The sequence below is a fragment of the Periplaneta americana genome, chromosome 12 (assembly GCF_040183065.1).
Source record: "Periplaneta americana isolate PAMFEO1 chromosome 12, P.americana_PAMFEO1_priV1, whole genome shotgun sequence".
In the NCBI taxonomy this organism is placed as follows: domain Eukaryota; kingdom Metazoa; phylum Arthropoda; class Insecta; order Blattodea; family Blattidae; genus Periplaneta; species Periplaneta americana.
The window spans coordinates 179,635,176-179,660,818 of NC_091128.1; the positions used below are offsets into that span (position 1 = coordinate 179,635,176).

The 25,643-nt window shown below is 36.3% G+C and overlaps 1 protein-coding gene across 1 annotated transcript; it reads right to left on the reverse strand.

The window, feature by feature from the left end:
• Positions 1-25,437, reverse strand: LOC138711258 (solute carrier family 53 member 1-like). Its single transcript, XM_069842684.1, has 10 exons — positions 25,298-25,437; positions 22,285-22,438; positions 21,949-22,205; positions 20,220-20,481; positions 18,254-18,621; positions 14,461-14,608; positions 14,191-14,385; positions 10,706-10,875; positions 6,668-6,801; positions 1-4,841 (listed from the first exon to the last, which is right to left on the reverse strand). The coding sequence occupies exons 1-10, from the start codon at positions 25,364-25,366 to the stop codon at positions 4,598-4,600; spliced, it is 2,001 nt and encodes a 666-aa protein (XP_069698785.1). The 5' UTR covers positions 25,367-25,437; the 3' UTR covers positions 1-4,597.
• Between the last annotated feature and the right edge of the window lie 206 nt (positions 25,438-25,643).

Here is a 25,643-nt window from a genome sequence, read left to right on the forward strand (position 1 = left end):
TTTTGTCACAAAGAAATATTTATTCCAATTAGTAAATTTCCAAATAAAAGCACACATGTTTAAAATGTTCACAATAGGCCTATTCATGGCTATAGACTTCGTCACAATTATTCTTTCACTACTGTGAGTGCACAGTTGAACATTACATTCATATAATTAAAAATAAATAACTTCTGTTTCAATACTTTGAGAAAGAATACTGTGTAACAGTGGACAATAAGAATTGATATTTCAAGGCATGCCCTGCGACTGTGATCTTCCATTTATTTCGAGAGGCTTGTTCAACTGTCCCCTTACTTTCTTATCTATAAGCTAACACTGCTTTCCTACATGACATCTGCACAACGGAGAAATTTTTGGCCAGAGCTCTCGCAATACAGTCAGGATTCTTTACAACACTTTCAGCTAAGGGATCCTTGTCACCCCTGACAGGCTTGATAATGATGCATAGTTATGTAGTGAAGATGCTGAGTTACCCAGCTTCTGGTGTTGGTCGGTAAGGAAGGTCCAGGCATTGTTATTATCAGTAGTTTGGTTTTATTTCTTCTAAATAACAACACAACATAGAAGTACTTTCGCAATGCTTACGCTGGGGACAGCAGCACAGGAAAACATACACCATCAGGCAGGAATTTACTGAGATTCAATATGTGAGATTGTTCTTCGACGAATAAAATTGAAAATGGTTCAATTTGCCAGACTCATTTTACAGAACTATGTAATTATGATAGTTCTCTTGTTTATACTCAGGTAAATGTTGGAAATTGTACATGGTACAAGAAAATAGTGAAATCGACCACTGCGATCGCAGAAATGGCCTTCTCTGCTTAGAATTCAAATTATATATATTTATGCTCGACCATGCCGAAATGTAGTAATTATACACCTGGTAGCAGCCCTTTAATGCACCTCATTAAAGACACCTATTCATTAAAGTTCAGGTGTTCCACCAACCAGAAAATACCATTGTAGCAATATGAAAGCGCAAGTATCGATTATTCTCGGATATGCAATCGAAAGACAACTAGCGCGAGATTTCACCAATTGCACAATAAATCACCTATATTTGAAATAAAGTCAGTTCTGTTACTATAATAATTAACGTTAATTGTAAATAATATTCAAATAAATTCAATTTATCATCTCGTTTTTCAATGTCTGAATCAATTTCCAGGTTATATCAAGATTAATGTTTATTTTACTCTCTAGATTATATCAAGGTCAATGTCGACATTTGTTTCTCGGAAAAAATCAATACTTTCGCGTCTGCGCACATCTCACAATTTACGAGGTATTGCACCAGGTCAGTTCTGCTCCTCAGTCAGATAAGAATAACATGAATAGTTATGAATAATTTCAAGTTAGAAATATGGTCGAGCATAAAAAGTCGTATGAAACTTGACTATAATGGTAATTAAGATGCTCGTATGAAAATTATGAAACGAGCACAAGCTCGTTTCATAAACATACTCGCGTCTTAATTACTACCATTATAGGCTCGTTGCATAATGTACTATTATTTATTTATGTCGTTGATTATGATATAAATGTTTCACATTGTAAGATTAATTTTAATGTAGTATCAATTTTTCAACAGTGAAACTAATTTTTTAATATGATTATTATTCACTTATGTACCTCAAGTTTCTTAATGAGATAAACATTAAGTACCTATGTACTTCGTTTTCATCGAACTGGGATTTAAACGCAAATTTTGATTATTACTTTTCGTTTGTTTGTAAATTGAGAACCATGTTCTGAATGACAAAACTGGCGTTAATTCTCCTGTATACAAATTCAATTATGTAAATAACTCCACTATTTTGTACGGATGTCAATAAATACTTTTGCTTTATTCATGAACACGTACAAAAAATGCAAAGCTTTGTTGTTATGTTACAGCAACTGCATGAAATAACTAACTTATTCATAATACAAATTTTTGGAAGAAAAAGTATTTCGTGCATTTGATATGAAAAAATGCATCTTTTGACAGTCATGAAGTTTTACCTGGCCATGCAAATACTCGGGCGATATTTATGTTAAAACGAACTCATCTAATGTGCAATACTGAATACCAGTATTAGTAGGATGAAAAATTAAAGGGAACAACAAAAACTAAAATGGCACAAAAACTAACAATTAAATATATTTTAAACAAAAACAGACTAGAAACAATATTCAAATAAAAACACACTTTCGTTTGTCTTCTCCATGAATTAAAAAAATTCTTTCTTTTGCATAAATTAAAACTACAGTATTAAGTATGAAACGGTTTCATAATACTTTTAACCTACAATACCATACGAGATTCTAAAAATATGGTTGTACAATACCCACAAAATGTATTATTTATACAAACACTACTGTCAGAATTTCTGCTCACCACTTATTTTTTTCGCGTGGTGCAACAGAAACTGATTTCAGAAGTTGTGTATGGATATCCTCCAATAACCAAAGGTTTGAACACTATCAGATCTTTGTCTTAAAAATAATACTTTTTATATCACTGTCATGTAGCAGTGATTTTAAATAAAATACAATTAAGTAGCAACAAAACACACTGTATCAAATTATTAAGCATCCTGCCACACACAAGACTTGCACCACTGGGAAAGGAGACGGCATCCACAGCATTCACTTCAACAATGTACTGTTACATACCAGCTTTCATTTCAGAACTGGGGAAGTTTAAAACTAGAGTTAATTGCATTTTATGTTTCACCCCCTCACTTCCCCTCTCCTCCATTTGAAATTTCAATTCACAGAGAAAGACGAAAAATTAAGAGAGCTATTGGAAGAATTACTGGACATGGTCTGTTCAGGAAACATGGGATTCTTCACGGCAATCCAAAGAGACAGCCAGGCACACACTTGTACGGTGTGAAGAGTCGCCCTCTTTGAGGGACTTATACCTTCTACTAACCTTGTAGATAAAGTTCTTAAATTTATTCAAGAAATATAGTTTAATATACAAGGTTGCACAGAAAGTCTTTTAGGCTGAATTAAAATCAATGTTCAGTCTTGGATATTAAATACGCGGACGAAACTCGGAACCTATGAAGAAAAATTTTATCAACATTTACACAACAAGCAGAAGTTCAAGAAATTCCATGAAAACAACTAAACTGTTGTAAGATAAATAAATAAATACAAGCATTGGTAATGACTGTATCAAACAGTATTCACAGTGAACAAGCATGATCCAAATTGCACTGTGTGGCACATTTCTTCAAGTCCCGTGTGCCTGATACATGCCTTTTAAGTAATGCAAAAAGCCATCAACACAGTCAGAAGGGCGGTTTTACACTCAATTTCACGTAAATACTGACAGTTTTCATAATTTGTAAAGAAAACTCGTTCGAAATTTATAATCAGTACTATAAAAATTACTTCTCTATACAGGGTGTAAAGATTGAAAAATTGTAGTCAAGAAATCAATAATATAAAAATATTTCATATCGGTAGTATACACACTCAAAAACAGAGTGGGGGATGTTTTCGGCAGAGGCGAGGGAAAAATCCTTCTCATTTGCACTATAAATTGTATCCAAATTAATATTTGAAAAATTAGTAAATTAAATTCACTGTAAAATTTAACTTCTTAGCTCCAAAAATTTTCATGAATGAATAACGTGTTTCAGCATTCCTAAAATGAACATTGTGGATGCCCAATGTATTATTTATTGTCTTGACTTCAGGTGTAAAACACTTAAAAAATAAATAATAACATGCAAATGAGAAAATTGGAACGTCTTTGTAACTGACAATGCCAAACAATAAGATACAGCTACATCTGGCGTCCTATTATCTTAAGTTATACTATATGAAAAATAGTTTTACTTATCCTTATAAATACACTGAATTTGAACCTGGACTCCTACTAAACAAAGTAGTCAGTTAATGTCATCTCAAGATAGTCAAACGATCATAATACTAAAATACTGCTTTTCAGAGCAAACAAATGCTCGCAATTATGGAGATCAGCCTCAGGTGGGAAAAGTAGTAAGTACGACCGAGGGTTGTCAGAAATGGTTAGCATGTCTGACTGTGAAACAAGTGGGCCAGGGTTCAAACACTGATTGGGACAAGTTACCTGGTTGAGATTATTTCTGGGGTTTTCATTCAATGCCGGGTAACTGGACCCCGGACTCATTTCACTGGTATTATCACCTTCATTTCGCTTAAGAGGCTAGATAAACATAGCAGTTGATAAAGTGTCATAAAATAAACCACTTAAGAAAAATTATATTACGTGTAAATTATAAATATGATATAAAAATAACTTAAATATGAACAGCTGTCCTGATTAGCTGTATGTGGCTTGTACAACGCACACAAGAAACTCTGTTGAGAAAATATTTTCTGTTATCTCAGTCAGCAGTGAGACTTCCTACAGTTTTCCACCTGAAGAATACATGACGATCAATAGATTGATAAAAATATGGAGATGCCACCTGCCTCTGGCTTGGCTTGTACATTCTTATCACAAGTATTTGAGTATCTTCGTTATGGTGGTTACACCCCCCAGTCTGAACTGTACAGACCTGCAGATGAATAAGGTGACACAAACTGTTTGTGGGCATATTCTGCCTTCCTAGCTGTCAGGGTCGTCGGTGGATTCTCCTTCCAGCAGCAGACGGTGGTCCTCCTTCTTCTTGGTGGCAACATGTTTCTTCTTGCGTCTGTTGACCACGCCGTCCTCGTCGTCCATCATGCGTATTATCTGGACCTGGTCCGACGTGTCCATGGGGGCCACCGAGATGTCCCTCACTGCTCGGAACTTGCCACAGTTGTTGAGGTGTTCATTTTCCAGTCGGAAAAAGTTCCATACAAAACGTCTGTGGAAAATACGAAACTTACTTATTGATGAATGAAAGAAGCATTGGATTAAGAATCTTAATCTAAAATTATAATTGTATTACTGTAGTCGTGACGCTGTTATTCCCGGCGTGACTCCTCCTATTTGCTTACGTCTTAGGAAGTGAAGGCTCTATAAAGTCTAGGTAGGTAGTAATGTTCGCCATTTTTGTTCTTTCGTTGCCGAGCTACCAGACGAGGAATCTATTTGCCACACCGTTAAACATTATCGTGTCGTAGCCCCTATGATAATAAATCAAACGCACTGTAATTCAGCAAATAATTCAGCGGCAAATAATCTCCCCGTGTGCTTTCTGCGAACGCCAATGAAAGAGCCAAAATGGTGGGCGATTATATTAACTATTTATCGAACCTTAAGAAACGAATAACGTCTTCATCAGCGAATCACAAGACGCACATGTTTAAATGTAGCCGACCTGCAACGCGATTGGCTGCCGAAAATTAGAGCGATGGGACTATAGCAGTGTCCAGTTCACGTGCCGCCTTGAATACTATTTCTCCCACCTTCTTTCTTGTTTTGTCTAACAGATGACTCTGCAGTCTCATAGCATCAAAGACAACCATGTGGAAAGACAGTGTTGTAATATTTCTGTGTTAGTAAATGCCAGGGCTTTTCCTTTCAGATTAAACTTGAGGTTGGTCGCGTAAATTACAAGAGACATATGTAATTTACATCGCACAGAAAAGCTAATTTTTACACGATTTTCTACATGGCATAATAAATTATTTTCATGGAAGTAAATTAATAAGTTACATACTCTACTGTGTGCCTGAAAATGCTGTGTTTTTAATTATCGAGTCATAAAATGTACATTTTGCGCATCTTCATTTTCAAGTTTAGTGGGAATAAAACTAAGTTCGTCAAACTTGCTATGCAAAGGTCTTGCTATGTATGATATGTCGCCTTCAACTTTTATTTTTAATATAGTATCTTACTAACTTCAAAAATCACTGATTAAAAAACACATAGGTTACTGAACACTTCGCAACTATGCTGTAAATTAAAGCTGATTATGTCATTTCATACTTTTAAAATTTCTAGACTCTGAGATTACAATATAATCACCAACAATCTAGAAGTGTGTAGTAAAAGTCAAAGGTACATAAGTTATAAGGTAATAAGTTACATACTGAATCAATTTAATTTGCAATATGACTGATTTTATTCGTTTTATGTATTTCAATTGATTACACAGGACCTAAACTTTTAATTTTGTCACATTTTCGCTAGATCATGAAATGTCCTTCGTTATTGACAAAATCTCGTAAAACATCGCCATATTACAGCCAGATCTATACAGAAAAAAATGCACAATACAGTCTTTAAATCCTATCAAAATTAAATCAACTTCCATACAGAGTAAAGAATAAAGGTACTGTGTAATACCTAATACATACTACAGTATTATCGTTTTTATTTCAATACAACCCAATAAGAGATGCCAAGCAGCTTTGATGGCGTTAAATAGGTTGGACAGAGTCTTGAAAAAATGAATAAGGAATTTCAAAATTTTTTTATAGATATGAGCAAAAAAATTGTTTTTTTTTTTTTTCAATTTTTTTTTTTTTTACATTCCAGGACCAATGGAACTTAATCCAGGACACAGGACACACCATTAAAAGGCAGAATAATCGTGGGAAATCCAGGACGTCTGGCAACCCTGGTCCAAGCATTATAGGAAACAGAATTCTATTGATTTATTAATGCATATTTATAACTTATTAGTGGGTTTTTAGGGCCAGCAGCAGCAATAATAATAATATGTTCCACGAAAGAGCTACATACCTGAAAACTTCCAATGGCGACAGGACGCATATCATGATGTCGTGCTGCACTTCTGCAAACGTCGTAAGAGACAAATTGAGAGCCCAGCCAAACCGCAAGATCAAGTCTTCCACTATTGCGAAGTAGTAGTAACACTGAAACAGAAGTGGAGAACGAGAGTTCGAACCAATGCTCAGGCAGTTCCCACTATCACCGTCTGACATGCCAAAGGAGGAATGGCGGGAGAGTTCCCTAGTGGTCAGATCAGCACACCACAGATCTCTGTGAACTCTGGCTGTCAGGGAGTGAAAAGTACGACCAGGTTCAAACCCAACCAAGACAGACAAGATTCTGACAGCAGGAACAACTCCTTTCTCTATATAAGATGGACGTTGTACTGTATTTATTTACATTCCAGGGTATTCGTACACTACTTCACAGTTTGAATATGGAACTTACTTACTTACTTACTGGCACCCAGAGGTTCATTGCCGCCCTCACATAAGTCCGCCATTGGTCTCTATCCTGAGCAAGATTAATCCAGTCTCTATCATCATATCCCACCTCCCTCAAATCCATTTTAATATTATCTTCCCATCTACGTCTCGGCCTCCCTAAAGGTCTTTTTCCCTCCGGCCTCCCAACTAACACTCTATATGCATTTCTGGATTCGCCCATATGTGCTACACGCCCTGCCCATCTCAAACGTCTGGATTTTATGTTCCTAGTTATGTCAGATGAAGACTACAATGCGTGCAGCTCTGTGTTATGTAACTTTCTCCATTCTCCTGTAACTTCATCCCTCTTAGCCCCAAATATTTTCCTAAGAACCTTACTCTCAAACACCCTTAATCTCTGTTCCTCTCTCAAGTGAGGGTCCAAGTTTCACAACCATACAGAACAACCGGTAATATAACTGTTTTATAAATTCTAACTTTCACATTTTTTGACAGAAGATTAGATGACAAAAGCTTCTCAGCCGAATAATAACAGGCATTTCCCATATTTATTCTGCGTTTAATTTCCTCCCGAGTGTCATTTATATTTGTTACTGTTGCTCCAAGATATTTCAATTTTTCCACCTCTTCGAAAGATAAATCTCCAATTTTTATATTTCCATTTCGTACAATATTCTGGTCACGAGACATAATCATATACTTAGTCTTTTCGGGATTTACTTCCAACTCTATCTCTTTACTTGCTTCAAGTAGAATTTCCGCGTTTTCCCTAATCGTTTGTGTATTTTCTCCTAGCATATTCACGTCATCCGCATAGACAAGCAGCTGATGTAACCCATTCAACTCCAAACCCTCTGTGTTATCCTGAATATGGAACATGTCAAAAAAAATCTTAATAGGTACTACAAAGTTTTGTTGTTGTTGTTTAATCAACTGTCCGAAGACAGGTAACCTCTTAAGTAACATCAATAAGGCATCACTCATGAGGCAACTAGGCCAGGAGATAATGGGGTAGGGTGGCCAGTTCCTTTCCCCCTCCAATGCATACATCGCCAATTAGCTACATATTCCACTAATCATACTTCAGATGCATACAAACAATTGTTCTTCCTCTGACACATATCGTCAAGTGAGATGTACTGCCTGATAAAATATACAGTATACATATGAGCCAGAACCTCAATCAGAGTTATACAAAGTCTTAATAAAATTATAGCCACAGTCTAGTTGAAATATATATAGAAGAGTTTTACAACACAAGAAGTTAGTATCAATACTTAATACAAGACAGAAATGCAGCGTTGTTGAATGTTATAAATTCTCCTACAGAATAGAAGGCGTGAGAAATTAGGTACTTCTTTAATTTGGCCCTAAATAATCTTATGTTTTGAGTTTGATTTTTTATATCCATAGGGAGGCTATTAAACATTTTTACTCCATATAACGCACTCCTTTTCGATAGCACGATAGACTTGCGCAAGGAGTATGAAAATCATTTTTTTGACACGTATTTATGCTATGAATTGTTGAATTAGTTACAAAGTTTTCACAACTGCATACGAGGATTATCACAGGAGCAAAACTGCCTGGAGTCAGGTTGTTCAGCAACAGGCTTTTATTCCATGCTGGCACAAGTTCATGCTCCTCCTGGAGCAAGGCATGAGGAGGATTATGTCTCCTTTCAGAATCCGTTACCCTCAGTTGAGTTTGAACCCATGAATGTCAGATGCAGAGGCAGCATGGAGACTATTATCTCACTGAGACTACATGAAAATTTAGTGCAACCAGATAGATCTTTGTCAGATAAGTGAGAAAAAGCTGGACATAATTAGAAGTTTATCATTGGCCATTTTGCTCAACAGGCGAGGTATGACCAGACAATAAAGAACTACAATGCAGTACATTGCAAGCAACGCATGTGACATACAGACACTTCGAGCTCTGCTGTTACAATCTAGCAGCAGGGGACTGTACGTTAACTGCATATTTTTGGTAACGAATCTTGACACTTAATTTGATGAAATTTCTATCTTTCATGTGTTTGGATTGAATATAATATGTTGTTGTTGTTGTTTTCTAATGCCAGGCGTTTGACAATAAAGTCATTTGACCTCTTGCACTCCAATATTTTTCAAAGATATTATCATGGCCAGCCACTGAAGCACAGATTTTGAGGTGTTCCAAATCCATTTCTTGGTTTGAGTTGCACAATGGCCAGTTAGGGGACTGATACATTTCAATTCTTTGCAAATTTTGTTTGTTGAAGTCTAAGTATGTAGATTTAATAAATCTCTTCACAGAGTAATACGTAGATTTAGTAAAAGGTCTGTAAGTAGCAGTGCTGCCCTTCTTTGCTAAAGCATCCGCATTCTCGTTTCCCAGGATTCCACAATGGGATGGTATCCATTGGAATACAATTCTTTTATTGAGTAATATTAATTGAGAGAGCATTTTAGTTATTTCTGCTGTTTGAGATGAAGGTGTGTGTTTAGAGACTATTGATAGAATAGCTGCTTTGGAGTCTGACAATATAACTGCATTCCTAAATTTACTGATGTGGCATAGAAGATTCCTGAGACATTCACTTATTGCAACGATTTCTCCGTCAAAACTTGTTGTTCCATATCCAAGAGATCTATAAAGTGAGAAGAGACAGCATGTAACACCTGCACGAGCACCTTGTTCTCTGGAGATCAAGGATCCGTCGGTGTATAAGTGAAGCCAGTTTTGTGGAGGGTACCTAATATTAATTGTCTCTAAAGACAATTGTTTCAGTATTTCAGTGTTTACTTCTGGTTTCAGTATTTCTTCTGTTAAATTTAGATTATATTCCATATTTAATAGAGTTAAAGGGTTTGGTTTAATTTGTAAGTTTTCTTTTAAATTCGGGATATTGATTTTCTGTTTTAATCCTTGAACAATGGATATGAAACTTTTTTTTGAGTTTTCAATCTACAGAGAGGACTGAATGAATGCCAATTGTTTCCTGGTAATCTGATAAGTTTTTCATATTGAATCAGTGCTTTTTCTTCTATTGTCATTTTGATTCCACCAGTAATGAGTCTGAGAGCTTGGTTTTGAACATATTCTATGTCGTTTATGAAAGGTGAAGTAATTAAAATTTCTCCGCAGTATGTCAGCACTGGCTGTATAAACATTTTGTATGTAGTGTTCAAAGTATTCCTAGAGCATCCCCATTTCTTTCCTGCTAGTCTTTTTAGAAGGGAGAATCTTTTACGAGCTTTTTCAGAAATGTATTTCAAATGGTTGCTCCATGTTAACTTACTATCAAAAATAACTCCAAGATATTTGGATTCATAAGTTCTAGAAAGGTGTTGGTCATTGTATTGTATATATTATTTTAGTAGGTTATCTTACGATGTTGTATCAACATCTAAGGTTATTTAGCGTCTGAATGAGATGAAGGTGATAATGCCGGTGAAATGAGTCCGGGATCCGGGGTCCAGCACCGATAGTTACCCAGCATTTGCTCACATTTGGTTGAGGGAAAACCCCGGAAAAACCTCAACCAGGTAACTTGCCCCGACCGGGATTCGAACCCAGGCCACGTGGTTTCGTGGTCAGACTCCGCAGTACTTACAGTAGAGGAGTAGACGACTTCTTCCCGCAGGTACTTGTTGTCGCCTGCCCTCTTATCGAACAGCCCCCAGTCCATCTTGATGTCCCAAGTGTATGCATAGCAGGAGCTCAGGATGGAAGACATCACCAGCAGGTAGAAGTACGGGTTCTCAGACTTCGCGTTGTAATTACCTGCAAGCATCAACGTTAGTGTTAATCAATGGACTTAATTTGCGTCCAAAAATGGCCGCTATATTTAACAAACGCAACTTTTGACATTCTTCGAAATTATACGCATGCCCAGCTTAGAAATGTTTGTAAAAAATGTATTCTTTCTTAAAAACGAAGTAGTTCTTATCATTTTCGTAAATTTTACAGTTTGTGGAGTTTTCCTGTGAATTTTATTTGCAAAGTTGCTATTATATATAACTGATTATTATTATTATTATTATTATTATTATTATTATTATTATTATTATTATTATTATTATCATCATTATTACTGTATTATACTGCATTTGTCTTCAATTTATGTCTGCTAGGTTCTTCTTTCAGGAAAAGTAGTAGCCAAATAACGTAAAAGAAAATAAAAAGGTGGGTGACAAAAATTTAACGATGATGGATAAAAGAGTACAGCTTGATTCGAAATTCTATTGGGAATTATTACAGTACATCTGCAACGCAATATTTACAGTATCTGCCCTCAACGCATCTTAAGACAACGAAGAATATAGGTAACTAAGATAAGTTAAATTAGATCCATTATCGTAATGTCTAATTTTACTTCCTGAGATGACAAAGTGGTGCTAAAGCACCGAATTTCTTCGAAACTTCTTACTCAAGACATACAAGGGCAAGCTACTCTATTTAGCTAGCCCCAACAGATAACTTCTTGATTTTTGTATTTTTTAATGCATAATTCCTAAAATTCTTGTTGTTGTAGTTTGCATCTTCGTGCATTAACTTCTTTTTATTTAAGATACAGATGAATATTAACTGTTGCATAATTTTCGTGTATTATTTTATGAACTTCAGTTATCTGGTAACTTACGAACCTATCTTCCACAGACAAAAAACTGTGCAAGAGAAAGACGGAATTTCGTAGCTGACGTACATTTCTCCGTCCAAACGCCCTACCGCTGCAAGATACTCATGGCAGACAATTTCATAATTGAAGGGTAATTGGAGAAAACAAGGGATATGTATTTTTACCAATCTCGTGGTGTATAGCGCATTCTATAGATGGCAACTGGGACTACAAAAACTGTCCAATCACAAAAAGTGAAAAAATGGGAATGTCCGTATAAGACACTGGTCGGCATTTCTTGACTTGCGAGTCAATCCCTTAATACACAAGCAGGATGAAGGGGTAAGATGTGATCTCCCTCCCCTTAGCTACCACTTGTTCATTCAAAGTTAAGCAGTTTGGGTATTTTCACTGTCCATCTCTACACACTGAAAACTTGCAATAGTGCCTTCTATGCCTCCCCCTCCTACCTTCCCCTTTGCTGTTTGCTAGCTATATTTTATATGACGCAATCTTTGTCGACCACTGGTATAAGATAACGTTAAAATCCAGCTGCAAGTAGGAAGCATCTTTCGCTATTGCAGACTCTGTTTACAGATGAATATTCCTTGCTGAACAGGATTCCAGTAAGCAATTCCTTGTTACTTTATTAAGGCCGAGATTTATTGTTTCAATTCTATTTTTAATCAAGATAACTGGCGTCAGCATGTGAGATGTATGTCTAGGACTAGAATCCCTTGTGCAATCCTGCATTACCAACCTACAGGCAGATCAACTGGACGTCCAATGAAGGGGAGAGGATGGTATTTTTTGGTGAAAAATGAGTAAATTAAAAAAAAAAAATTCTTTAAAATACTCTGTGACATGTGTGGAATGCATAGCATAACATTTTGTGGATATTTGTGCTCTTATCGGATGTTGAGTCGCCATTTTTAAACTTCCTGCGTTATGGATTTTTAAATCACTCGCCCACTTTTATTGTTGTTTCCGGTAAATTAAATTAAAAAAAAATGTTTTTTTCTTTAAAATATCCTTTGATATGTGTGGAATGCATTGCACAACATTTTGTGGGTATTTGTGCCCTTATCGGAAGTCATTTTTAAACTTCCTGCGCTATGGATTTTTAAATCGGTTTCCAGTAACTTAATTTTTTTTGCTACATTGCCAGACAAAAATGGATATAATTTCTGAACTATTACAGATACATGCATGAAATTTAGAACACACATTTTTTAGACTATTAGGAAACTTTTCTCTGCAACAGAATTTTGTTAATTGATTTCATTTTAAAAATACGTCCGTTTGTTTGCAAGAAAGGAAATCAGAAGATTGTTATTAAATTTTAATTGTTTATTTTGCAAACGTAGGGACTAATATCACAATTCTGTTACAGACAGTTTGTAGAACATGCGTTTGCAAATACATTGCAAAAAACTGTTTGAATCTATCTTTAAAAACGGTTTAGATATATCGGTTTTAGTACAATCCTGCATTGTGTATATTTTTTTCAAATTTGGGCCCCCAAATAATTTTTTTTTTTTTAGTATTTTTATTTGGTTGAGTTTTCACAGCTATCAGCTATCTACATAAAAAAATTAATATTTTACACCAAATAGGAAAAAAGTTAAAAAAAATACCATCCTCTCCCCTGAAGAGATGGGCTGAAAACTTTAGTGAACTGTAAAGGTAAGTGTTCACTACATCGTATCGCACGCAATGGATATTTTAAGTGCAGTGCGTTCACTGTAACGGCTTTACCTCATCGCCTCATCGGATTCCCCTATCAGCTGTTTAAAACATGACGTCGTACGATATTGACATTACTGAAAGCAGAGGAGTTGAGGTTAGGTCTATTAATTACGTCTGTTAGCGAATAAGAATTTGTAATTGCTTCATGCGTCTTAATTGAAGCGGAAGAAACGAAAGAAATATTGGTTACATAATATATTTGCAAGAAACGACTTGATTACTGTAATGGGAACGCCTCAAATTATATAATTCTTCGCAATTTTCTACACGCGAAATAAGTTTTCCGTCTGGCATTTTGGCGCGACACTGAACATGGCACAACATAATAGTAACAGTTGACCAATTAAAACTGATTTATTAAAGAAGGCCATGATCGCACGCATCGGAAAAGTTGCCCATCTGAGAAACGTGGATGGATTTGCCGCGAGGCGATGCGTCCGATACGATGTACTGAACGCGGTTACACAACAATTACAGCAAAGATTGTCTTTTTTCGATCCGTGCGATTCGTCTGATGCGTGCGATACGATGTAGTGAACGCTTACCTTAACAGTCCTTCTGGGACTCTACCCTGTATGGCTGAATGATGATGAATTCTATTTTTAATATGATACATCTTATTAAGTAGTTTTAGGTGCAACATAGGAATTTCTTTCCCTTTTGGACGTTGATCAAGTTTGCTAATAATTTGAAGAGCTTCCTGATAATTGCGATAATTCATGTTCACAAACCTGAATAAAGCATATCCAATGTTGAGAACAACATGACCAGAAACGACGTGGCATACTTTCCAGCATTCACAAGATGAGGAAACGCCTCTTTGGTGTCCCTGTAGCGCCGAAGACACTGCGCAAACCTCCACCAGGCCGGCAGGCAGCCCACCACGGGGCGGATGATGCGCGTGTAGTCGTCGCACACGTTCACGTCTGCAAAACACAACCACAGCGATGAGCCTTCAGTCGGGCTGCTGCAGCGGCGGTTGGTGTCATGTGCGCGCTTACCTTTACCAACCATCCAGCTCTCGTTCGTCAGGTAGAAGCATATGAAATATTGGAAGTCAACGAACACAACCACTAAGCTGTTCAGTTGGTCGGCCAGCCAGAAGTCCGCAAAATTCACGTAAAAGAAAGGGGCTAGCACTATCCGGCCCTGTGAACAAAGATGCAATCATAACTGCTGATAATCAAGTTCGAGTTCACACTTGAGACACAAATGCAATTAACAATGTTTAATAGATTTACAGGAGAGAAGCAATGGAAGCTTGTTGACTAGCAAGGGTTAAATTGAGTACTTTACTTTATTGTCAGTAGATCTGTAGCCAGACCTTTCACAAGTGCCATTCTCTTTTACAATCTTACAATACTAGTATACTATACTTATTAGTACAAAAATAAAGTATCCCTTATCTAAGATCGAGTTTACAGAACTTCACACTAAATAACATTTATGATATCTTCATCGGTTACGCATTCTGAAACCGACTCATTCCTGTCAATTTCAAAATGCATTCATGAAAAATTTTTTTCCCCATTATGCCTGCAAAATTCTTTGGAATGCAGTTTTACAACGCCGAAGAAAAGATCATTGTCCACTAAGGGCTGTGCATAATACCTGCTGTAATAACAAAGAAAATCTACTCCTTAAAGTAAACCCGTTACAAATGCTAGATATTGAGCAGTATACAGATCTACTGGAGGATGTCAAAAAAGATGACACTCTGAAAGACGTACTGAAATCATTAGCCTTAGAAACAATCAATACAAGATCTCCAGAGCAACAATGGCTCCATATTTTTTCTGACGACTCCCTGCTAACAAATCAAATAGGAGCAGGTGCTGGAGCTACATGCCTTCTGTTCTCCTTGGATATGGTACCACAAATTTTGATGGAGAAGTGGAGGCCATATCTACGACACTTCAAAATCTTCTGTACAGAATAGCTCAATTCCAGCAAGCAGTAATTCTTTCTGACTCAAAAGCAGCCATTGTAGCTATAACATCCACTTTAACACCAAAGAGTCAACAAATTCTTGAGTGCTGGAAATGCCTATTTCACCTCAACAACCTGAAGAAAAAAATAGTTTTTCAATGGATACCAGCACACTGCTGATTATCTTGCCAAAAAGGGCTGTGGTACTATTCGAAAACCTGCTACACAATTATCCTATTATACAAAAAAAAAAAGAATGATTACTTCACAATACCACAAAATTATAACAGATCATCATCTCCAAATTTCCAAAAATAAAAGGTGGGAAACTGTCTCAACCCAAGGATACCCAAGGAAGAATGCAGTTGCAATTTTTATACTGTTTACGGGCCACGACTTCTTGGCAAGCATCTCCACAGGACTGGGATATATCCTTCACACTCTGCCCCTTACGTAATCTTCAGGAGGAAATGGGTCAAAATCATTTTCAACACTGCCCAGTCACTATCAACTTGAGTGAAAAATACTGGAGAGCGAGAGAATTAATGATTTCATTGTCAGAAATTCAGCATTAGCAAACAACAACAACAACAACATATACTGTATACCTGCTGATGCAGTACATTATACTGCAGAAACGCTCTGTGCACTATTATCTTTTATACTGGTTTTTTTAATGATTGATTTCCACTAAATGTATTGTGTCTGAGGGACATACTTCCCTGGGTTAAATACGAATTCGCAGTATATCAGACCACGCTATATCGGGGTTTTATTGTACTTCTTGTTTTACTCATAATTCCCAAGCAATGATGTATGGCCAAGCCTTCCCTTGCTGCTTACACCATTATTCTGTGTAGGTAGACCTCATAGCCTACCTGTTATGGTTCTTCTCTTCTTTAGTCATCATTTCCAAATTATAAACAGAGTTACTTAACATACTGATGTTTCCCCGTCCGGCAAAAATAATTTTTGGGTTTATTATCTTTACTAACGATAATAATAATAATAATAATAATAATAATAATAATAATAATAATAATAATAATAATAATAATGATTTATTTAACCTAGCAGAGTTAAGGCCATACGGCCTTCTCTAACACTCAACCAGGAGTAAAACTGCATTACAAAAACACTACAAATTTACAAAGTACACTACAGTTTTACACACGAAACTGAATAAGATAATAATAATAATAAAATGTAAACAACAAGTAAGTAGAAATCAGACATAATATATAACATACAGAAAGAAAGGTAAAAGCGTAATAAAATGTGAACAGCAGGTCAAAATAAATGAGACATACAAAGTAGAAAGTATAAAAAAATAAGACAATTATTGATAATAATAATGATAATACTTACTTACTAATGGCTTTTAAGGAACCCGAAGGTTCATTGCCGCCCTCACATAAGCCCGCCATTGGTCCCTATCCTGTGCAAGATTAATCCAGTCTCTATCATCATACCCCACCTCCCTCAAATCTATTTTAATATTATCCTCCCATCTACGTCTCGGCCTCCCTAAAGGTCTTTTTCCCTCCGGTCTCCCAACTAACACTCTATATGCATTTCTGGATTCGCCCATAAGTGCTACATGCCCTGCCCATCTCAAACGTCTGGATTTTAAGTTCCTAATTATGTCAGGTGAAGAATACAATGCGTGCAGTTCTGTGTTGTGTAACTTTCTCCATTCTGCTGTAACTTCATCCCGCTTAGCCCCAAATATTTTCCTAAGCACCTTATTCTCAAACACCCTTAACCTATGTTCCTCTCTCAGAGTGAGAGTCCAAGTTTCACAACCATATAGAAGAACCGGTAATATAACTGTTTTATAAATTCTAACTTTCAGATTTTTGGACAGCAGATTGGATGAAAAGAGCTTCTCAACCGAATAATAACACGCATTTCCCATATTTATTCTGCGTTTAATTTCCTCCCGAGTGTCATTTATATTTGTTACTGTTGCTCCAAGATATTTGAATTTTTCCACCTCTTCGAAGGATAAATCTCCAATTTTTATATTTCCATTTCGTACAATATTCTGGTCACGAGACATAATCATATACTTCGTCTTTTCGGGATTTACTTCCAAACCGATCGCTTTACTTGCTTCAAGTAAAATTTCCGTGTTTTCCCTAATCGTTTGTGTATTTTCTCCTAACATATTCACGTCATCTGCATAGACAAGAAGCTGATGTAATTCGTTCAATTCCAAACCCTGCCTCTTATCCTGAACTTTCCTAACGGCATATTCTGGAGCGAAGTTAAAAAGTAAAGGTGTTAGTGCATCTCCCTGCTTTAGCCCGCAGTGAATTGGAAAAGCATCAGATAGAAACTGACCTATACGGACTCAGCTGTATGAATAATAATGATAATAGTAATAATAATAATAATAATAATAATAATAATAATAATATAATAATAATAATAATAATAATGATAATAATAATAATAATAATAATAATAATACTAATAGTAATAATAAAATATTGCAGTACAAAGCATACAATGAATACAATATTTTTAAGTACACACAGTAAGGAAAATTATGATTATATATAGCTCAACTTATCACATTATAGATATACCATTATCGGAAAATATGAAAACAAAAATATAAAATAAGTTAAATATCACTAGAACATAAAAAAATGTGAATACGTGGAAACATGCAATACAACATGATGTCACTGTATTCTAGCTATTCTGTGCACTTGTCTCAGAAATAAATATTTAATATTTTCTTACGTCTATTTCAAGATGACAACGATCCGTATACAATGTTTAATTTACTTATTCACAGTTAGGATGCACACTCACACTGCAGCATTGCTCCTCTACATTACAACTCATACTTACCAGGACTTTCAATGCCCAGAATCTCGCTTCGTGCCGGAATGTTCTGGTTGGGTTGAGGATGAACAGGCCCATGATAATGATGAGTGCTAGTGGGTTGGCGTATGGGGGGATGCTGAGGGACTCACTGTACAAGAAGCTCAGCACACTCAGCGCCCAGACAACCCCGAAGATGGCCGCGAGCTCCATTATGTGCTGCTCAGAGAGGTGGTTGCGGGGGTCGAGCTCGAAGATGAGCACGTGGTTCACCCCCGAAGAACGCCAGCCATACACGTTGATGCCCATCAGAAACAGGAACTCAACAATGAGCAAGGGGCCGCGGTACAGACGGAACACTATCTGCCAGTCAGTCCGTGAGCGATGGAAAATACCTGAGTGCAACAAGAGGCTGGTCAGAATTATTCTGCGATCACTGAAACTTAAGATTCACATAAAAATAAAAAAAAACACTATTCCACTTGTAAAGAATAGTGTTCAACGTCATAAAGATGTTCAAACTGTTCTCATGTAGGCTGCATTTTTCTTTTTCACAAATTTACTCCTTGAAATAACAGTTTTGTCCCTGTATGGACAAATTCTTGTTCTAAACATAACAGAGAATTTTCAACTCTCTGAGATTTAAAACTATTAACAAGTGGCTTGAGATATGGGCCTGTAATCTGTCTTCATTCTGCAAGTTATTGGTCACTGAAGAACAAAACAACAGACTACAGTCAAGTCTGAATTTTACTTCCATAATTTTATGCATAAATGAACCCCATTCTTTGTAAATGAAAACAAAGCTTCAGTGATTTCAATAGTGTTGATTGTTTAATAATCTCATGGACGAAGAAATAATAATAGTAGTAGTGATGATGATGATGGTAATGATGATGATGATGATGGTGATGATAATAATAATAATAATAATGATAATAATAATAATAATAATAATAATAATAATAATAATAATAATAATAATAATAATAAAATAGTAATGTTTTATTTAACCTGGCAAAGTTAAGCCCATACCAGGAGTAAAATCTGCGATACAAAAAAAACACTACAAATTTACAAAGTAAGTACCTACACTACAATTTTACACACAAAACTGAAGTACATAATCATAATAAAATGTAAACAACAAGTCAGTAGAAACCAGACATAATATATAACATACAGAAAGAAAGGGAAATGCATTATAAAATGTGAACAGCAGGTCAAAATAAATTAGACATACAAAGCATAAAGATATAAGACAATAGTAATATTGATGATTATGATGATGATGATGGTGATGATGATGATGATGATGATGATAATAATAAAATAGTGAATTACAAAGCATACAATGAACACAATATTTTTAGGTACACAGAGTAAGGAAAATTATGACAGGCAGATGAATTTCCGAAGAGACGTTGCATTAAATTACATAAACTAACATTTTCATTAGCTGCTGTATACATCTTAATCTTTTTTCCAAATGTGCTCTGACTTTCCAGCTGGGTGTAGACACTATCACGATGACAAAGTGCAACATGGAAGATTTAGAACATGTCACATGACCTAAGACAAAAAAGGATTTTTATTTTATAATAATCCGTGGCGATACAGTCATTTAAGGGCCCAGACCGACCAGCTGGCTGCTGGCCTCATGCCCACATGCCAAAGCAGAGGTGGACGATCATCTAACCAGAGTGGATGTTTCGTGTGGTTAGCATGATGTTCCCCCCAGCCATTATACCTGGCTTTCGTAACCAGATTTCGATACCTATTGTAGCTCCTCAAATGCATCACGATGCTGGGTGGGCACCAGTCCCATACACTGGCCGAAATATCATGAGAAAATTTCTTCCCTCATGAGGACTCGAACCAGCGTGCATAGGAATAGGAATCCTAGGCAGGATGCCTTAGACCACGACACCATGGCATGGGACAGTGTTATTGTTACTATTATTAACATCATTACTATTACTATATAACTTACCTGACAGCACAACTGATATGAGGAGCACAATGAAAGAGCCTGAGAACAGCCCTACTTTGAACGTTGTCCAGGGACTCTGCTGCTCCCCCAGAGGGGGCACCCTCAACCTCTTCATTGCTCTCTGCCGATCACCACCCTCCAGATCTTGCGTCACCATGGTTTCTGTTTCTCGGATCAGCCGATCAATATCTTTATTGATATTGAAGTGCGATGTTTCTACATTCTCCGATCTCCAACGCGCTCCAATGTCCACACTGAGTAACTAACAGACATCAGGAACATCAGCAGGAATGACGTCACAAGTTGGTGCAAATCAAGGCATGACAATTTTCGTACTCATGATTCAGGTATTTTAATCTGTACGGTTGGCTAGTCGGGATGATGGAGGAATGCTATTAGGGGGGGGGGGTGTTTCCGAGGATTTGCTATGGAGTTACCTGACATTCGCGTTACAGTTTCGAAAACATAGAAACACAGTGCAGATCATGTGCATATATTTCTTGGCATACAATATAAATGTGAAATTCTGTGCAATATACTCAAACAATAACCCAAACTTATCAATGAACTAAAAGAAGTAGGCTTATCCATGTGAATTGAGTTCAACCTGCTTACAGGACTTCTTTCCATTCTTTTCCAGTAACTCATGCCACATATCTTACTAGTTTAACCAGAGCATGATGATGCAGATCTTGGCTCAAGGAATGCAGTGTAGGGATCGCTGTCAGCATGCTTTGTACAGTTCTTCTCATGAACTTCATTTCACTTGGTGCTATTTGACTCTAATCTGCTTTTCGTACTGCTTATGCTTCACTACATGAAAGCTGAAACTAGTCAGGTAAGCTCTTACTTACTTACTGGCTTTTAAGGAACCCGCAGGTTCATTGCCGCCCTCACATAAGCCCACCATTGGTCCCTATCCTGAGCAAGATTAATCCAGTCTCTACCATCATATCCCACCTCCCTCAAATCCATTTTAATATTATCTTCCCATCTACGTCTTTTCCTTTCGGGCCTCCCAACTAACACTATATATGCATTTCTGGATTCGCCCATACGTGCTACATGCCCTGCCCATCTCAAATGTCTGGATTTAATGTTCCTAATTATGTCAGGTAAAGTATACAATGCGTGCAGTTCTGTGTTGTGTAACTTTCTCCATTCTCCTGTAACTTCATCCCTCTTAGCCCCAAATATTTTCCTAAGCACCTTATTCTCAAACACCCTTAACATATGTTCCTCTCTCAAAGTGAGAGTCCAAGTTTCACAACCATACAGAACAACCGGTAATATAAGTTAACTGTTTTATAAATTCTAACTTTCAGATTTTTTGACAGCTGACTAGATGATAAAAGCTTCTCAACCGAATAATAACAGGCATTTCCCATATTTATTCTGATCTTACACAATTTTAATTTAGTGTGTTTGAGATGTTTGCGAAATCAGTTTATTTTGTTAATACTACTATATCTCCTTTTTTATATTCATTGTATTATTTTATTTCTATTTCTCTTCTTTGTTTGTAATTATATTCTTTATTCTGTATATTTAAATTTAAATTAAATTAAATTAAATAAGCCTACCTGTCACCATATCTATCTCTAAATAATTTTTTTGTTCTTACTGCAGCATTATAAACACAGATTTTGCTTCCAATGCATTCCTGTCCTTTAAGCCTTACAATAATTCCATATCAAACTCCCATTCCACAGCCTGCTCAGGTACTCACCTTGTCATGCTTCTTCAGGATCTTGCGGAAGCCAGTGAAGTTCAGTGTCTGGTAGTTCTGAAGCAGAATTAAGCTCAAGTAAAATTCACTGAATGCCAGTTTCAGCTCTTGGATCTTGCGGGCAGGCACGTCCCGCTTGCGCAGGATGTTCGGCCTGTGTCGCAGGGATCCTTCCTTCCCTCGGAATTCTTCATCTTGGGCTTCACTCAGCTCGCTGCACAGGTTCGCGAACTTGCGAGTTGCTTCTGCGAGTTTTTCTGTAGAAAGATTACACGACTTAGGGACAAATCCACTTGAACAGGCATGTGATGGTCACTAACACTGACACAAACTCACCGGAATAAAATGTGTTTATTTTCGCTAATTCCTTGTCACAATAATGGAAGAACTGCTCATCAAATTTAGCAAAATAACGTGTTAGGACTTCGGGCTCTATCAGCTCAGCTGACGGCGCCTGCTCCACGGCGGCATATAGCATGGCCTTCATCTCCTAATAAGAGAAAAGAGCAATAATAACAGTATACACACACACACACACTCTCTCTCTCTCTCTCTCAAATGTATATGTGTATTTATATATTACATACAGAATGAATAGTAAGTAATGTGCAAATCTGGCTAATTATTCAAATTATTCATAAGTAATGTCATTAATTTCAGAGGGCTATTCTTTGAGATATTGCAAACAAAAAAGTTTAATGCAATTCTGCTCAGTTTTGCTTCCTTTACGAGATAAAAATTGTTTTATATGAAACATTTCATACTAGGCCTATGTTTTGAGAAAGCCATTGAATGAATTCCCAATATGGTCAGTAAATTTAAGAGGGCAGTGTATTGTTATAATAAATGACTGAAAAAACTTTGGATTTGTCCTTTAAATGTCCAGAAATTTGATCTGAACAGATGTAACTTTTCGTTCTGAAAATGAATTTTAAAATATTACAGTGAGCCGCAGCTGGGAGGCCTGGGTTTGACGTGCAGTGAACTTGAGTGAGCGAGCTAGAAGAACTAGCCAAGGCAAGCAAACTGTGAACGACAGTTTTGTTCTGCACATAGTGCATTGTGAACATTAACTGAAATTAGCAGTACATTGTTGTTCTTCTCAATAATACACGTCGTGTATTGTCATTGTCGCTGTGTGGAGTGCAATAACAACTATTGTGTTGCTGTGTTGAGTGGAATACCCATTGTTGCCGGGTGTTGAAAATAAAAGTCACATTGTTGTCGGGTGTGCGGTGGCCACAGTAGAATAAAAGTTACAATAATAATAATAATAATAATAATAATAATAATAATAATAATAATAATAATAATAATAATAATAAAACTTATCTCACAAAGAAAATATCTTCAAGTTAAATGTTAATGAGAAAATGAAAAGTTCTGTATGGGACACAGAAAACATAAATTTAGGCTACTACAGATTACTAAAATTTTCTGAATTTAAGTTACATAATTATCTGCTTTTTAAAATTATTTTCGCAATTTCACATTCATGAGCTGAAAATTTAAATTTAAAAGAAACACTAGGTAGCAAAAACAAGCAAAAGATAATAATTAAAATAATTTTTGCCCTTCAGGGTCACTTATTCTGGAATAGCTGTGCTGATATTATATGATACGTACAATTTTATAAAGGTCTTGATATTCCATTTTGAATCTTGCGTACACTACTTTTAACACTTGAATATAGTTAATTGATGAACTAGTGGACTTACTCGTGTTAAATATGTACATATTTAACACGAGTAAGTCCACTAGTTCATCAATTAATTTTATAAAATAATTTTAAAAGAGCCTGAGTGAACCTTTTTCTGCACTAGACTATCAGTTTATTTCCACTTTAGGCCTAACTATAATTTAAGGAAAAGAATTTGATTAAGATTCAACAAATAAAAAGAAATCATCTCTGCTTATACAAATAAAAAGGCAGAAGTAAGATCTGCCCTTCTCCAGCAGGCAGAAGCAGACTTGCCTCACTATGGTGCTGGAAGGTGGGATGTCAGCTCTGTGTTCTACTAAGCTCTTAATTGTTTATTAACTCATCGAAAAAAATCTTAAGATATTTTGTAGGATACTTTGTGAATCTCGGTCCTTTCTGGTTTTTACCCACTTGCTCTGATATGATTCTTGTTTGTTCATTTACACAATAACTGGTATCACTTTTAAGAACTTAAATTAGTTTTTTTATCCAATACCAGGCTCTTGACTTTGCGTCAACCACCCAAGTGTCTCCCTCTCTCTCTAGGAGTGGCGCATGGTAACTGTAGGCTACTAGATCCTTTTGTCACTATAACATTACCTTCGGTGCATCATGGGAGGCGATAGTATAATAATGGAGAGATGGTGAAATTATAGGGGAAACGGGAGTAACCTGTGAAAGCCTACCATCAAGCACAGTTTTTGTCCACCACAAATTCCACTTGAGTTCACCAGATTCGAATCTGGGTTATCAGAGTGGAAAGCTGATACTCTAAACCTTTGGCTAACAGTGAGCCCTTAAATTAGTAGTAGTTAAAGATTAATTTAGACAATTAACGGGAGTCACAAACAGATTTTATCTAGCAGTTCGCACATTTTCAATTCTGTAAAGTTACCGGTAAGTACCTAATATCTAATAAGGAATAACAAATGACTTGATTTTAAAACTAGACGCTGATAATTTCTACGAAATAATGCAACAAACAAGTGGCACGTTCTAGTCTTACTCCACCATTCATTGTGATCCTACCATTTATCATAAATATTATTTGGATAATTATGTAGAAAGCATCGGCCAGGCCATCTTCCACAACAGTGGTCCAGGGGATATACATTATTAAATAGGATCAAATATATATAGGCCTACATAATATATTTTGATTAGATTTTCAACATTATGAATGGTATGATTGACATACATAGCCTATACTGTCAGCATCTTTACACAGTAAATTAGGCCTACATGCTCTGGACCTCTATTGTGGGAAGATGACAGCTTGACCGATGCTTACTACATAATTACCAAAAGGCCCTTTACCAATAGAGCCTATGCTTTTTATTTATTTATTTTTTTTTTTTTGGTGGGTAAGGTGACTCATCAACTTTGAAGCTATTGCATACCAGTACTCTATTTCTGCATGGGTAGACTAAAATAATATAGGCCTACGGTACCCCAACCTAACCTGACACAACGTAACCTACGTTACCGTTAAGCAGCACAGAAACTAGTAGGCCTACCTTCATGAAACCTTGTACCTGATCAAAATATTACAGAGTTACCGTTTAATAAAAATAACGGGACTATATAATGAACTACATTACTAATTACTTACTACATAGTTAATTATACCCACATTATTTAGCCTACCTCATAATTAATGTATTGTTTCCTCCATTCTGGAGTGATATGTGCCGACAAATGTTCTGCAAACTTCATGATTGAAGTTTATGTCTTCCTGGATAGGATGAATACTGTGAAGGTACACGTATAACGTTAAAACATAACCTCGTTTAGCGACTTGCCGCAGGTCTTTGAATTACATTTTTGGGAGCCATATGTACACACATCCGGAACAACTCGTTATACTAATAATATTAATTAATCTTGCTGTCTACTCTGCTAAATAAAGGACAGAAGTTCTGTGTGATTTTCTAACAGCTCTCATAGCCTGTCTCTTCTATTACAAATTGTTCACAGAACATATGATGCGAAT

Bases quoted from the DNA above. Each gene is read 5' to 3' on its own strand.
- LOC138711258 (XM_069842684.1), bottom strand. From the start codon at position 25,366: ATGAAGTTTGCAGAACATTTGTCGGCACATATCACTCCAGAATGGAGG. The intron at 14,386-14,460 runs GTAAGCGCGCAC...TGTGTTTTGCAG, and splicing joins GAGCTGGATGGTTGGTAAAG to ACGTGAACGTGTGCGACGAC. The intron at 4,842-6,667 runs GTATGTAGCTCT...TATTTTCCACAG, and splicing joins TCGCCATTGGAAGTTTTCAG to ACGTTTTGTATGGAACTTTT.